Below are 15,577 nucleotides of genomic sequence, written 5' to 3'. Positions count from 1 at the left end.
TAGCCTGTTTGGCCAAGCTGCAAAAATCAGCTTATTTTGAGATGTGGTTTTTTTCAAAAGTGTTTTTCTCAAAAGTACTTTTGGTGAGAAGCAATTTGTGTTTGGCTAATTAATTTGAAAAGCACTTCTGAGCAATAATTAGTGTTTGACCAAGCTTTAAAAAACTGCTTCTAAGTGTATTTTTCTCAAAAGTGCTTCTAAAAAAAGTGCTTTTGGAGAGAAACTATTTTTTTTTGCTTCTCCAAAACTGCTTCTGCTTCTTCTCAAAAACACTTTTTTTCCTTCTAAAAGCTTGGCCAAACATCTCAATTTTTTGCCAAAAAAAAAAACCCTTTTGACCAAAAAAAACTTGGCCAAACCGGCTATAAGCATCATTTGCAATGTGTCAACTATTATATTGTCCACGGGATACATCTGTATTTTACCAATGTATAATTCATGGGTCAAAAGCTATATTTATATTAATTGTCGATCAAATATCAAAACTAAAGTTTGATAATCACTGAAACAACCAGAAACACAAATTTTCCTTTTAAAAAAAGAAAAATGAAAGAAAGATTATTAGCATGCAATCCTTTTGCACATGAGTGATAGTAATCTTGGCTAATCTTCCTTTATTCTTTTCGTGACGAAGATATACAATTTGAGCACGTGAGCACCCTTTTTCTGTCAAGAAATGGGATTTAAAATTTATTTCAGTTGCTTACTTCTTTAATTTTGTGTTTTCTTTATCATCCCTGTTAAGTTTCGTTCAAAAGTTGGTTTGAAAAAAGTACTAGCATGAAAAGAAACTTCTCTAACCATACAAAACTAATAATAATATGCGTAAAGATACAGTAAAGTATTGAAAGAAAAGTGCAATGTCCAAGCAATGGTTTTATACACGCAATAAACTTTAAATATATCTAATTTAAAAACGTAAATCGTCAAAATCAAATTCAAAGGAAATTATTATTAGAGATAAATACTACTTCTTGCAATGTTTAATTCTACATGAAAGTTAAGAATTTTTTTAGAACTTCTTTTAACGGTAAAATTATGTCATTTGGATGATTGTTACCTATTGTATTGTATCGTATTGTTACTTTAAATACGATGTTTGTTTTGATTGCTACTTAAATTTTATTATATTGTATCGTTAAATCCGATTACATGTGCCACTTTATGTAACGACCGATTTGGTGTGGTCGCGTCATCACCTTATCTTTTTCTCTCGATCTCACTCTTTATTATTATTATTATTAAATAAATTTATTTTATCATTTATCCTATAATAAATTTAGCCAATATCATAATTTTTCTTTATAATATTGCAAGTTTATTCTTCATATTGCTGGTGTATAATATTATAAAACAATGATAAACGACACAAGCTATCCAAATATTATATTTATCAAATGATATAGTACAATATCATATATTATGAAACGATACGTAACAACCATCTAAACAAGTTGTAAGTATAAAATAACAGGTTTAAAGTTAAATTAGTTGTAAGTAAAAATTATATTTTTTTTCAAAAGAAAAAAGAATTGCGTAAAACAAGACAAAGGAAAATAGAATAAACAAGACAGGGATAGTAACGAAAAAATGAAAAGAAAAAAGCAGAGAAATGAAGAGGAGAGTTGTGGTGAGTCTGAGAGAGAGAGAATCTCGGTTTGGAATCGAGACTTCACCGGTGGGGCAAGAAGAGGAGGAAGGCAGCAGAGACCGACGAGTCACGTAAGCAGCAGCATAATAATACTACTATAAAACCCACTATTCTCTCTCCTCCATCACTTTCAACCGCCTTTTGCATATTGAACAAGAAATCTCAGGTTTCTTTGTCTTTTTTCTTGCTCTGTATAAAGCTGATTCATCTTTCATTGTGTATGTGTATGTGTGTGTGTTCCTCAGATCTGACATTTTCCTCTCTGATTTCGTTTTCAGTGCATCCATCTCATTCAATCACCAATTACGAGACGATACGACAGAACAAAAGACAAGATTGTCCCCATTTGATTCACAGGTTAGCCCTTTTTTTTGCTCATAATAATTACATACACGTCCGTTTGTTTGATTGCATTATCTATTGCTGAGTGGATTTAGTTGTTTCAGTTTTGCCCTATTTGGGTCGGTGGATGCCACAGCATTCATGTACTTTAAACTTTCCTATTTTCTTTTTGTTTTATTTGTCAGCTGATTTCATTATTGGCCCTGGCTTGGTGGGCTTGAAACATAAAAAGGTCTGGTTTTTGGATTTCTGCAAGACCCACCCTGGTGTATTTGGGAGAATTCGCCATTAAAATTGCTGCCTATTGTTCCAGGATAAAGTGAGTGAAGGCTTAACCAATAAGCTCGTGCTTCCCACGGTTGAGCAAAAATGCTCTTTGGATGGTCTATCTGTGAATGATATTAGGGATTTGATTTACTTATTGAGGTTTTAGTTTCATTCTTTCCAATGCCTTTCCGGCGGTGGAAGTATTTATGACTTCCGTCAAGCCATTGCTGTTACTGTCTGAGCCTTCTTTTGAACCAGAACCTCGTCCTTACGATCAACACTATTCTTCTTCTCTTGTGAGTAAAAAGGACTTTCATTCAGCCGAGCTTCAGTCTCACAAGCCACATTCATCAGAATCCCCCCGAAGGATAGGAAACGCCTCGTATCGTGGAGTGGAACGGAGGACCATTGGCATGACACAGCAGCTTTTGAAATATCCTGTGATTCATCTAGGTTGGCTTCATCTGGAGCAGCATCCACCCGTGATTCGTCTTTGTCTAGGGCTTCTTCTCGCGTCCAGGATAAGCTGAACAAATCTCAGAGGCTTCTTCAGAAAAGCATGCAGTTGGAGGATAGCTTATTACATGGAAGTAACCCTAGGTTGATCCATGTTAATGATCCAAAAAAGACTAATGATAAGTTTGATTTCTGTGGAAATGAGATCAGAACTAGCAAGTATACAGTAATAACTTTCTTGCCGAAGAACCTATTCATTCAGTTTCATCGGGTTGCCTATTTATACTTTTTAGCTATCGCTGCTCTGAATCAGCTTCCACCTCTTGCTGTATTTGGGAGAACTGTGTCTCTGTTTCCTCTTCTGTTTGTGCTTTCTGTGACAGCTATAAAAGATGGTTATGAGGATTGGCGGAGACACAGATCAGATAGGAACGAGAATAACCGGGAGGCTCTAGTACTTCAATCTGGTGGGAAGTTTCAGTTAAAAAGATGGAAGAAAATCCGGGTCGGGGAGATTGTGAAGATCCTTGCTAATGAGACTATTCCCTGTGACATGGTGTTGTTAGGAACCAGTGATCCTAGTGGAATTGCTTATATTCAGACAATGAATCTTGACGGTGAATCAAACTTGAAGACAAGGTATGCTAGGCAAGAAACAACTTCATTAGTGTGTGAAGGGGAGATGATTTCGGGAGTTATTAGATGTGAACAGCCTAACAGGAACATTTATGAATTCACGGCCAATATGGAGTTTAATGGGCATAGATTTCCGCTCAGCCAATCGAATATCATATTGCGTGGTTGCCAGCTGAAAAACACAGAATGGGCAGTTGGAGTAGCGGTTTATGCTGGGCAAGAGACTAAAGCTATGTTGAACAGCACTGCGTCTCCATCTAAAAGAAGCAGGCTGGAAACATATATGAACCGGGAAACCCTTTGGCTGTCTATTTTCCTTTTTGTGATGTGCTTGGTTGTAGCAGTTGGGATGGGTCTATGGTTGAAGCGCCATGAGGAACAGCTTGATACCTTGCCTTATTACAGAAGAGTTTACTTTGAAGAAGGAAAACATGGCAAACAGTATAAGTACTATGGGATTCCTATGGAAACATTTTTCTCCTTTCTGAGTTTGATCATAGTTTTCCAGATAATGATACCTATATCTCTTTATATCACCATGGAGTTAGTTCGCTTGGGACAGTCGTATTTCATGATTGGAGACAGGCATATGTATGATATTAACAGTAATTCTAGGTTTCAGTGCAGATCCCTAAATATCAATGAGGATTTGGGTCAGATTCGCTATGTTTTTTCAGATAAAACAGGAACACTTACCGAAAATAAGATGGAATTCAGAAGAGCTAGTGTGTGGGGAAAAAGTTATGGGAGATCCCTTTCTGCTGCTGATGCATCAGTAAACACAGATATTGGAGGTATGCTAACTGTATGCCATATTTTTCTAAACATAGTTTGGATCTTTGACTTGTATAACTGGAAGGGTTGGATCTTTGAACCTGCATAACTGGAGGATTATCATGATCAGACAATGTAACGAACATTTGTAGAATGCTTATGTATTTTCCCTATTAGGTACTTCCAGAAATAACAAGCAGGAAAAAGGGTACAAGAGGGAAAAGTAATTAACAGGAAAACTAGAAACAGAAAAGTGAAGTCAATCCATTTGTGCAAACATGCAGAAGTTATTAGTTTTAATGTTGTTAATATCTGATGATTCTCGATGTCACTGTTTCGTCAGATGGCTTATGCTTCATTCTCTTGACAGTACTGTCCTTTTGTCTCACTGAAATGCTTGGAATATTTTTCATTCCAGCTTCTGCTGGTTATAATATTTGTTGGCGTGAAGTCACAGTTATAGAATGTAGACTGCTCAACACTGTTGAGAGAAAAATTTGTAACTTTGCCTATCTGCCAAGAAAAATTATATGTACCTGATGTAGTCGGATTGGATCTTTCTTGAATGCTATTGCCATCACATTATGGTTTATTAGATACCCAAATGAGCTTATTGGCTGTGAAGAGCACGCTTACTTATGCAATTCTTGCATGAATATATCATTTATTTAGTAAGAGCTTTTTTATTATTGTCATTCATTAGTGTGTGTTCCCACCCTCAGATACCAAGTAGTTAATTTATTTAACAAGAGTTATCTTACACGGCGACAATGAGATTTAAATTTATTTTGTTCTCATTGTTTGGATTTATTAGTTTATGACACTACAAAATGTATTCCTATTCCATGTAAAATAAATTATTTTTATTTTTATAAGTCTGAAGCACTCAATATTTTACATTATTGTAACTCCTTTAAAAATTATGTCCTGAAGCGAATAACTGCTGCTATATGTTTCATATTGTAAAAGGTTGATCTCCTGCATGGTTGACAGTACATTGCTAACGTAACCAATGGAATACTCTCTTTTCATAAGTGCCTTTTCACTTATTTTTTAGTTATTCTTTTTCTCGTGTAGCATCTATTTTTCTATATCTTGTCAACCTAAAACGGTGTATTTGTCCTCTTGTATTACCTACATAAGCAACAGTCATGGTTCCCTATGCCTTATAGGAGGTTTTCTTTCTCTTCTTGAAAGAATAATCACTAGTTTGACCTTAAGTTATCTGCAAGAACAGACTGTTTAGTTGTGTTTGTAGTTGTTATTCTTTTCGTATATTGTAATGTCCATAATTCCGCAGTGTAGAACATGTAATATGTTCATGCATAGCTTTGTATATCAACTGATAATAAGGAGCCAGCTGCGTTCTTTGTTTGGTTCTTCCTTTTGAGGTTTTGTTTTCACCTAAATATGCTTGTGCACCGAACCAAATGGTTATTTTTGTAATGATGTGCAGAAGAACCAATCCAACATCCTTCGAGTCGAAGAAAGTTAATGATCAAATCAGAAGTTCCAACTGATGTTGAACTAATGCAATTGTTACATGCCAAGCTAGCCGGAGAAGAGAGGATTGCTGCAGACGAGTTTTTTCTGACGTTGGCAGCATGTAATACCGTGATTCCTATTCCTACCAAAAGTTCTTCATGTGGTGTACAGAACAATGTGGACGACACTGATGTCACCATCGAGTATCAAGGTGAATCTCCTGATGAACAAGCGCTTGTAGCTGCTGCATCTGCTTATGGGTATACACTGTGTGAGCGGACATCTGGTCATATTGTGACTGATGTCAAGGGTGAGAAACTAAGGTACATGACTGTTTCACTTCACGTTTATTGTTTGGTGCTAGTTGCCCTGGGGAATCTTTTAGAACTTGTTAATGAAATAGTATTGATTACTATTGTAAGTGTTAGTGATGCATGCTATCTATAGCATTGTGACTTTTCCATCCACATTCACACATTGTTTCTTCTCTTGCATTCCTCTTGTTAATTTTGGTAATTTGCTAAAGTATAACTTCTTAGGCGTTGGAAATGCAGACTAATTTTTGGCTGGTGCAGGTTGGATGTCTTAGGACTTCATGAGTTTGACAGTGTGCGTAAAAGAATGTCTGTTGTCATTAGATTCCCAGATGATTCTGTAAAAGTTTTGGTCAAAGGGGCTGATACTTCAATGTTTAGCATTTTAAGCAAAGAGCATGAAACTCATGAACACATAAAAAATGCCACTTATACTCATTTGAATGAGTACTCCTCTGAAGGACTGCGAACCCTTGTGGTCGCTGCAAGGGACCTTAAAGGAGAAGAACTTGAGGAGTGGCAATGCTTGTATGAGGATGCTAGTACATCTTTGAATGACAGATCAGCAAAATTACGCCAAACAGCATCTCTAATCGAGTGCAATTTAACACTACTTGGCGCCACCGCAATAGAGGACAAACTACAAGAGGGTGTACCTGAAGCTATTGAGTCTCTGCGGCAAGCGGGGATAAAAGTTTGGGTTCTTACTGGAGATAAGCAAGAAACTGCAATTTCAATTGGTTTGTCTTGCAAACTCTTGACCTCCGACATGCACCAGATCATCATTAATGGCTCTTCAGAAAATGAATGCAAAAGGTTATTGTCAGACGCCAAGGCCAAATACGGTGTGAAGCCCGCAAGTTGTGATAATCGGATCTTAAAATTGCAGAGAGAAGCAGAAAATGGTACAAAGTCATATAAATTACCGCAGCAGCTTGCGGGAGGGGAAGGAATTCCTGTTGGACCTCTAGCACTCATAATTGATGGGAATAGTCTTGTGTATATTTTAGAGAAAGATCTTGAGTCTGAGGTAATCATCCTTTCTAACTATAGTCATCTTGTTGGTTCCTTATTTTGTTTGGAAAAAGGGTGTATACATCTTGTTACACATTAGCTTTTACCTTTCGATGTACATTGAGATCCATTATTTGTGATTGCCATCCTGTCACAGCTCTTCGATCTTGCAACTTCATGTAAAGTTGTGCTTTGCTGTCGCGTTGCCCCTTTGCAGAAGGCTGGAATTGTTGATCTAATAAAGAGCCGCACTGATGATATGACACTAGCCATAGGTGATGGTGAGTTAGCTATATATTATTAGGTGTTTTCTGCAAATGTTAAATGTTATATATTATCAGAATTTTGTCCGATGCGAAAAGAGCTTGTTTGTATGAATTATATAGATGAGGTTTTGTGTCATCTTTGGGGATGTTATGTTATTAAGGTTTTTCAAGTGCGTGCACAACTGTTTTCCGGGTCTAATTTTGAAACTTCTCAGGGGCTAATGATGTTTCAATGATCCAAATGGCGGATGTTGGTGTTGGAATATGTGGTCAAGAAGGGCGCCAAGCTGTGATGGCATCAGACTTTGCTATGGGACAGTTTCGATTTCTGAAGCGTTTGCTTCTTGTGCATGGACATTGGAATTACCAGCGTGTTGGTTATTTGGTTCTTTACAACTTCTACCGCAATGCTGTTTTTGTTTTCATGCTTTTCTGGTAGGCTTCTTCTCCTTCTAACTTTTTGTTACAGATCTTTCTATAGGATATTTTGTGCAAAAATCCCCCCCTCCCCAAAGTCCCCAAACAAATGAGTAAGAAAAGTTAAAGAAAAAAAAAAAAAAGAACACATCTGAGGTCATGTACATCACAACCTGGAAAAGCCCCATGGAAATGTCATCTGTAAACAAGGGCTGGGGCTTCAGTGCTGCCATAAGCTCTTGATTTAAAGTTATAAATTTGGTATATCTTGTGGGAAATGGAAAAAGGAATAATAGTGGCAGAGTTCCAGTGAGATCTTACAGGTAGCTTTCTGCTTAAAAGGGTACCATGGGAAGTGGCAATATTTTGTTCAAGTGGTTTGAGTGATAAACGGGGTGGGCATAAATGTGTGTTATGTGTAAAGTGTAAAATAGTGTATAATGGCCTGTGAGTGTCGAGAATTCCAGGGAAGTGGCGATATCTGTTCAGATGGGGTGTAAGGCAGTTCTTAAAGCTTGCAACCAACAAAGGGGAGGAAAGTTTAGCTGTTTCAGACTTTCAGTACATGTAAGGAGTCTGGTCAAACATATCAATCATGTATTGTCAAGCTTTTATAAGACTTTGAGGTTGCTGTCCCAGATAATTGGTGTGAGCCAGTTTATGCTAGCTGGCAGTTGAGTTGCATTTAGAGGACAATGATATATATATCATATTTGTATGCATGTTAGAAACCTGAGCTTGGTTTACTAAATCCGCTATTGTTATCATGCATTATAGTTACTATGTTTTGAATTTTTTCTCATATCTCCTAGAATGTGATTTGCAGTTTGGAAAAAACACAATATGAAACAGTTATCTGAACGTATTTGTCCTGTAATCTGTTGTCTGTAGGTACATATTGTGCACAGCTTTTTCTGCAACTTCTGCATTAACAGATTGGAGTAGTATGTTTTATTCTGTCATCTATACTTCCGTACCTACAGTAATTGTTGGTATTCTGGACAAGGACTTAAGTCATAAGACACTACTTAAGTATCCTAAACTCTATGCTGCTGGCCACAGACAGGAAAGTTACAATATGAAACTCTTCTGGGCCACCATGATTGATACAGTTTGGCAGAGCCTTGTTCTTTTTTATGTACCACTATTCACTTATCATCAGAGCGATGTTGACATATGGAGTATGGGTAGCTTGTGGACAATTGCAGTAGTGATCCTTGTCAACATTCACTTGGCAATGGACATACAGCGCTGGGTAATATATACTCATATGGCAGTGTGGGGGTCAATTATTATCACGTATGTCTGTTTGGTGGTGCTGGACTCTACACCTGTCTTCCCTAATTATGGGTTAGTATTTTCGCTGAAGTCCTAATATATTACATCTAAACGTTCTTAACATTTAGATTAAGAGGTCTATGATGTAACATAATTTTTCTGTCTTCTGCAGTACAATTTATCAGCTGGTGAAGTCACCGACCTACTGGCTCTTAATTTTGCTTATTATAGTTATGGCTCTGCTTCCTCGCTTTATTCTCAAAGTTATGCACCAAATTTTCTGGCCATCGGACATCCAGATAGCGAGAGAAGCAGAGATATTGAGGAAAAGACCTAGTCATTGTAGATCTAGGTCAGGTCACAGTGAAAGCTAATACGTGCTGTCTGCATTGCCAATCACCCAATTAGATATAGCTTCCATTGGGTTTGCCTGGTGCTTGGCTTCCCGTCGTATTCAGGTCTAGATGTTGCAGGTATGTCGCCACTCCCTAACAAGGGAATCAAACATTTAACTATTTACTATGTCTCCCACGGGACGGAAATCAAAATCGGGCAGGATTCGCACAATCAAAGACAGATCTTACCTGATCTAAGGTCTGCCATCTCTCCGGCCCCGTTGTGTGAAATTATCCTTCTTCCTTATGCACCTTTTCAAATTGGCCAAAGGAAAATCAAAGGAATGCTTATAGTGTATCCATTACCTGATAAAACTACCTTTTCTTGCAAAAAGATAATCTTTCCATTGTTTAAAAGAAAATAATAACAATAATTGTTAGGTGCTTTTAGAATGGAAATGACAGTTAAAAAGGGGTCAGTATTTTAGGAAAGATATCTTTCTCGTGATGTGGAACTTACCGATGCCATTTTCCATCCCCTATTTTTGTCATGCTGCACCCCTGAGTTGTCTCTGATATAAGAGCAGAGAACTAGTCTTTAGAGAGCTACAAAGTGTTTAGGACAAAGGTTGCGTAACACTAACATATCTTGCTCGTGCTTCAGATGAGCTACACACGTAACGCCAGCAGGTGAAGCCATTAATAGAACGTGGATAAAAGATCTGGCGGAGTCACCATTTGACTGAAAGAAAAGGGAAGAGGGTTAAACTCAAAGCCAAAGCGTGATGATTAATGTAGAATGCATGAAGACGATCTGGTTGCTGAGGGTCTATTGGAAACACCTCTCTATCCTCACAAGATAGGGGTAAGGTCTGCGTACACACTACCCTCCCCAGACCCACGGTGTGGAATAATACTGGTTATGTTATTGTTGTTGCAGCATGAAGACGATCTGGTTGAGGCAGAAAAGTCGAATAAAGGCATCGGGATGGATCTTATAATTGTTTGTTGATACTTAGGTTGGGATGTTGCCGCAGAGGTAAAAATGACAGGCTGATTTTTAGGTGTAGTGTATTTAAGTTGTTGCAGTAATTATATCCATGTATAAGATAGAGAGAGAAATGAAGACCGAAAAACAAAGGGAGAAAGAAATACAAGTGTATCATAGTTTCTTGTAAAGTTCGGGGTATCCATACTCTTTCAACAAATTGAAGGAGAAAAAGTTGTTCACTAAAGTACTGAAATGATGTGAATTACTTACTCAAGGAACAAAGAGAGCATATTACTGAATTCCTAATTAGAATACTATCCATTCTAAATCCCCTCATTTAATTTAAGTCATGAATTTGGAAATTTTCATGTTATGTATCAAATTCTGATAATAATTCCTGCACTATACACTGGTGGTGGTTTCTTCTTTTAAATGAATGCAACGAAATAATAAAATAATGAAACAATTCATATAGTGATATATCATGCTCATTTTTAAATTTCTGTTTTGTTAGTCCCATTATCCCATAATCACAGGATGTTGATCTACAAGAAATGTGGCAAGATTTGAACCTGTACCCGATTTGCCCTGGACCTGCTAGATTGGTTAGCACCTTCTTCGCCTCTGTACCCGAAAGGCATTGCGCCGCACTAAGGCTAAAAAGTCGATTTTCTTACTTACGAATATTACTTTGTGCAACGTGATTAGCTAGATAATAAGACGTGTACGTGGCTAAATGACGTCGCCCTCTTTCTCTAGACTCTCTTATTAAGGTCTCCCAAAACATACCATTTAGCAAGTCCAAGTTTTGAACATTTTAATGAGAATATAAAAATAGTGGACCACAAGATGTTGGGAGTTGGGACTCAGGATAAGTCCGAAATTCCCAAATGGGAACATGTCCCTTCTTCCTTTGTTCAAATCTAAGCTTTGAGTATTGCTCTTCAACTATTGGTTCACTTGGCAGAAGGACATGGATATATTGGAAGCCAACACCCTCAGGTTCATAGAGTAGGCAAAAATACTGAGGTAATTTTTTTCCATCAGTTCAATTTTGATAGACAAAATTACTTTATACCTGTGTAGGTAGGAAGTAACCCGTGTTTCTTTTGTTAAAATAAGGTTAAATAGTTTGATTCAATAATTTTTAAGAATTAACTCAGTGAAATACTCTATTTCATATATTGGAAAAAGAAATAATCTGTCGGGATCAAAATTGCTCTCTCATAATGGATCAAACCGTATCATATCAATCTTCTTTTCCTTCATTTATTCCTATTCTAAGGCAAAAATTCAACAATCTTTTAACTAACCTAGGCATAGGAATAAATGACAGAAAAGAAGTTTGATCATATTTGTTCCCTTATCTAGTTCTACGAGAGCGTTTGACTAGACATCGAAACATATTACAACAGACACAAAGGAATAATCGCATCAGGTTCCTATCTAGTTCCTCAACAAAGTTTGACAAATCATCAAAACCATAACAACATAACTTATCAATTTCCTCCTTTTTGATGATGACAAACCCAGAATTGATATTCTCCATGAGAACTAGACACGCAGATTCAACATGTGATTCAACTGTTACCACCTTCAATTATCTTTCCCCTTTTGGCGTCATTGAAAAGAAGGACAGAATTAATACATGCAAAAAGAAGTCCAGTAACATTAACTCATGCCGCATGCACACAAACATGGTAAAAAACAAAACACAAGAGAACTATATTGCACAAAATAGATAGTAATTGCCCATTTAAGATAATAATTAAAAATAAAGTAACAATAGTACCAACAACACAAATATTACAAGTTTAAAAAGCCAATATTCCAAAGTCATTAACAACAACTTCAAAAGGGACGGAATATAGATGAGATAGAAAAAGGATAGAGATAGGAAGCACTAGGAAGGAGACAAGAGGGACTAAGGAGCAAAAGTCTTGAGGAGTTTGTCCACTCTTTCATTTGCAGTGTATTGATCAGTGATTATTTGTTCCTTCAAGTCCTTGACCTGCTTCCTCAACCTTGCATTCTTAGTCTTCAACTGAGAATTCTCCTTTGCCATGGAACCACTGGAACTAGGTTCCGTGCTCTGCTGAGTGAGTTTGGACCTCAAGACAATATTTTCAGCATGAAGCCGCTTGATCTTTGCAGTTGCTGACTCCTTTGCTTCAATTAGTTGTGAGATGGTTGAATTTCTTCTCACACCTCATTTCTTCAGCATACATTCACATTCTTTTAGTGTGCTCATGATGAACATTTGCTTCCGGGTCCCCATAGTAGCTTTTCCCAATTGGACATCAAAATGTTCAAGGGCTTTGATGAGAAGGAACCTATATGAAAGATCATGCTTCCTATACTTAAAGCTTGCCACCTTCATCATATGTTCAATCATGATTCCAGGAAGAATGATAGAAGTGAAAGAAGCCAGCGCCTCGATGAGAACCAGGTCCGCAATGGAGACTATAGATCTCCTCTCATCCCAAGGCAACAACACTTTGTTCACCATCTCGAACAATAGCTGGTATTCTAGCTTAAGTGCTTTCTTGTATACCCCCTCCCCTAATAAGGTGTCCTCCCTTTTCACAATCAACATTTTGAGAACAGAGGAAATAGTTACCTTTACTATTCCTAGCTCACCTGTGGGCACTTCAAGAATTTCCCCAAGAATGTCCTCATCTAGGACAAAATACTTCTCATTTACCTTCAAGCACGGTGTGTTCTCATCCACAACAAACAGTCCAACATAAAATCTTCCCACCTCATCCTTTTGAAACTCCACAATTTTCACTAGTTCTTTCATCCCTGCCTATTCAACAATCACGGGTCCAAAAACTCAACTCAGCAGCACCTTTTGAGTTCTAAAATTGGCTTTTCTTTCCAACTCTGACATCTCTAACCTTGCCTTTTTGAAGGAACCAGGTTCCTCGCTAGTACTCTTCCTCTTCTTGAGAGGCCTTTTCTCCTCTTTTCCTTCTCCACTTCCTCAGCATCTTCACTCACAATTGCTTTCGCAGACACTTGTCCATTTCACTTACTAACAACATTTTTCTTTCAGTTCTTTCTAACAAGAGGAGGTGCTTCCTTCACAGCCTCCTCATCATCAACGTCCACCACATCTGCCGGTGGCACCTCCTCATCATCAACTAACGTACTCTTTACAAGCCTTCTTGTCTTCTTCTTCTTCTCCTTGCTTTCCTTTAGAGCACTATTATGTTCAGCTTTCCTCTGCTGCCTCAAATCAAGAATATAGCAAAAACTACTTCATATTCATCCGGGAAATTTATAAAGCATATTACAACTAGGGGCCCTTATACAAAAATAGAAACCTAATCTATTTTTGAGGCAACGTCCCCGGGAATGTCATTTTTAAAGGAACAGGAATGGGGGGATATGAACTGGGGTGTTTTAGTATTCTCCCAAGTTGGGCCTATTGAAACCTGGTGTCTCATCCCAAGTGGGAGCAGTTCTGAGTCTAGATGACTCAAACTCTCCCTGAGTGGAGGGATGAGGTCCCTCAGGTGGTTCCCCTATTTCACTCATAGTCACATGTTCCCCTGGTTCACTCATAATCACATGTTCCCCTTGGTTCCATAGTTACCCCTGACTTTGCAGTTCCCCTTGAGTTTGTAGTTCCCCCGTGTCCCTTCACCACTACCACTCGCCCTTATGGCCTCAACAAAACCTTCCACAATCTCAGCCTCACTTTTAAGAATATTCGATCTCCTCTTTTCTTTTTCACTTAGATTTACCTCAAACTCTAATCCTTTATCAGTAGGAAGAGATGGTAAATTACCTGTTTTAGTAGGAGTATTTTGAGTATATCTTTCAGTAGCCAGATTTCCATCTTCCTCAGGTGCATGTGATTCCACAATAGCACCGTAACTCATTTGTTCCTCCAACCTCACTTCTTCTGTCGCAAAAGTCCGACTAGTTACCTCAACACCATCATTATCTTATTTGATTTCCTTTGTATTTTGAAGAAATTGAGACACTGACATAGTTTGATCAGAGTTGGGCTTGTCAGTAGGAATAGTAGGAGAAGAGGATGAGACAAATTTTTTGGGAGTTTGGCTTTTCCGGCTTTGTTGGGGACTAGAACCAGAAGGTTTGGAAGGAGTGACAATAGGGCTAGTTTCAGTGGAAATTGCGGCTTTTGTGGGTGAAACATTTGGTTCAGATTAATATGGGGATATAACTTTAGAAAGAGACAAAGTTGTATTCTCTTCAGACATTATGGGTGATTGAGATTCTTGTTGGTACATGGTTATATTTGTCTTGGAAGATACAGAGGAGAGAAAAGTTTGAAGATAGAGAATGACAATTTTTGAGTTTTGAGTGAGAATAGAGACACATGCTAGGTTTATAAAGTAGGAGAGGTACCGATTACAAGCGAGTGTGAGAAAGAAATGTGGCAACGAGTCGGTTCAGAGAGGTTGTAATGTTTGGGATTAAAAGAAATTGAAAGAGTTGGGAATAACTTACCTGAGTCACATGAGCTGAGTTCCTTGATAGATTTTTGAAAATGTGAGCAAAAACTTCTAGATGTGCAATGTCATTTGCCATTTGTTTTGTCCTGAGTCTGCCATGCATGTTTACCTGTAACAGTATAGATTTGAGTTAGATGTCGCTAGAAAACACTTTTTAGCATTGTACCTTTCCTTCTTCACATAGCCAATCATCGAGGGACCAAGTCCTCAATTGAGCTTAATCAACCACAACTCTAGACGGGTTCTTTCAAAGTGTTCCCTGCTCAGTTCTTTGGTATATATATTTTCTACCTGGTCCTCTGTCTTGTAGAACTTCACACAGATAAGACCTTTTTCAATATTGTCCCTCAACAAGTGATGTCTCATATCAATGTGCTTTGTCCTCTTGTGCTGCACCGAATTTTTTTTCCATGTTAAGAGAACTTGTGTTATCACATAGTAAGGGCACATAATTTGTAAATACACCAAAATTTTCAAGTTGTTGCTTGATCCAAAGCAGTTGTGTGTAACAAGAGGCAACAACCACATACTCAGCTTCAGCACTAGAAAGAGCCACAAAGTTTTATTTCTTTGTATCTCATGAGATCAAGTATGACCACAAAAAATATGACATTCCAAATGTACTCTTCCTATTTACAAAATATCCAGCATAATCAACATATCCAATCAAGTCAAAATTATTTCCTAAGGGATAGAAGAGGACCAGGTCCTGCATTCCCTTAAGAAACCTCAGAATTCTTTTGGCAGCCTTCAAATGTATTCTCTTGGGCTTGGTTAAAACCTAGCACACAACCCAACACTAAAGACTATATTAGGACTGCTAGCGGTTAGGTATAGAAGAGATCTAGTAATACCCCTATA

At 37.7% G+C, this 15,577-nt stretch overlaps 1 protein-coding gene across 3 annotated transcripts; it reads left to right on the top strand.

The window, feature by feature from the left end:
- The first annotated feature begins 1,574 nt into the window (after nucleotides 1–1,574).
- Nucleotides 1,575–10,525, top strand: LOC107821473 (phospholipid-transporting ATPase 1). Of its 3 annotated transcripts, XM_075222848.1 has the most exons (11): nucleotides 1,575–1,817; nucleotides 1,930–2,008; nucleotides 2,179–4,146; nucleotides 5,583–5,934; nucleotides 6,187–6,955; nucleotides 7,097–7,220; nucleotides 7,421–7,640; nucleotides 8,514–8,972; nucleotides 9,073–9,373; nucleotides 9,900–10,100; nucleotides 10,176–10,525. In XM_075222848.1, exons 3-9 carry the CDS (start codon nucleotides 2,820–2,822, stop codon nucleotides 9,272–9,274), a joined length of 3,453 nt encoding a protein of 1,150 aa, XP_075078949.1. In that variant the 5' UTR covers nucleotides 1,575–1,817; nucleotides 1,930–2,008; nucleotides 2,179–2,819; the 3' UTR covers nucleotides 9,275–9,373; nucleotides 9,900–10,100; nucleotides 10,176–10,525. The 3 variants fall into 3 exon arrangements, with proteins under 3 accessions (XP_075078949.1, XP_075078947.1, XP_075078948.1); XM_075222846.1 differs by having other exon boundaries at nucleotides 9,900–10,525; XM_075222847.1 differs by having other exon boundaries at nucleotides 9,073–9,494; nucleotides 9,900–10,414.
- The last annotated feature ends 5,052 nt before the right edge of the window (nucleotides 10,526–15,577 follow it).

Source organism: Nicotiana tabacum, chromosome 10 (assembly GCF_000715075.1).
Source record: "Nicotiana tabacum cultivar K326 chromosome 10, ASM71507v2, whole genome shotgun sequence".
Taxonomy (NCBI): Eukaryota; Viridiplantae; Streptophyta; class Magnoliopsida; order Solanales; family Solanaceae; genus Nicotiana; species Nicotiana tabacum.
The sequence above is the reverse complement of the archived record's forward strand: the minus strand, read 5'-3'. Positions and strand labels throughout refer to the sequence as shown.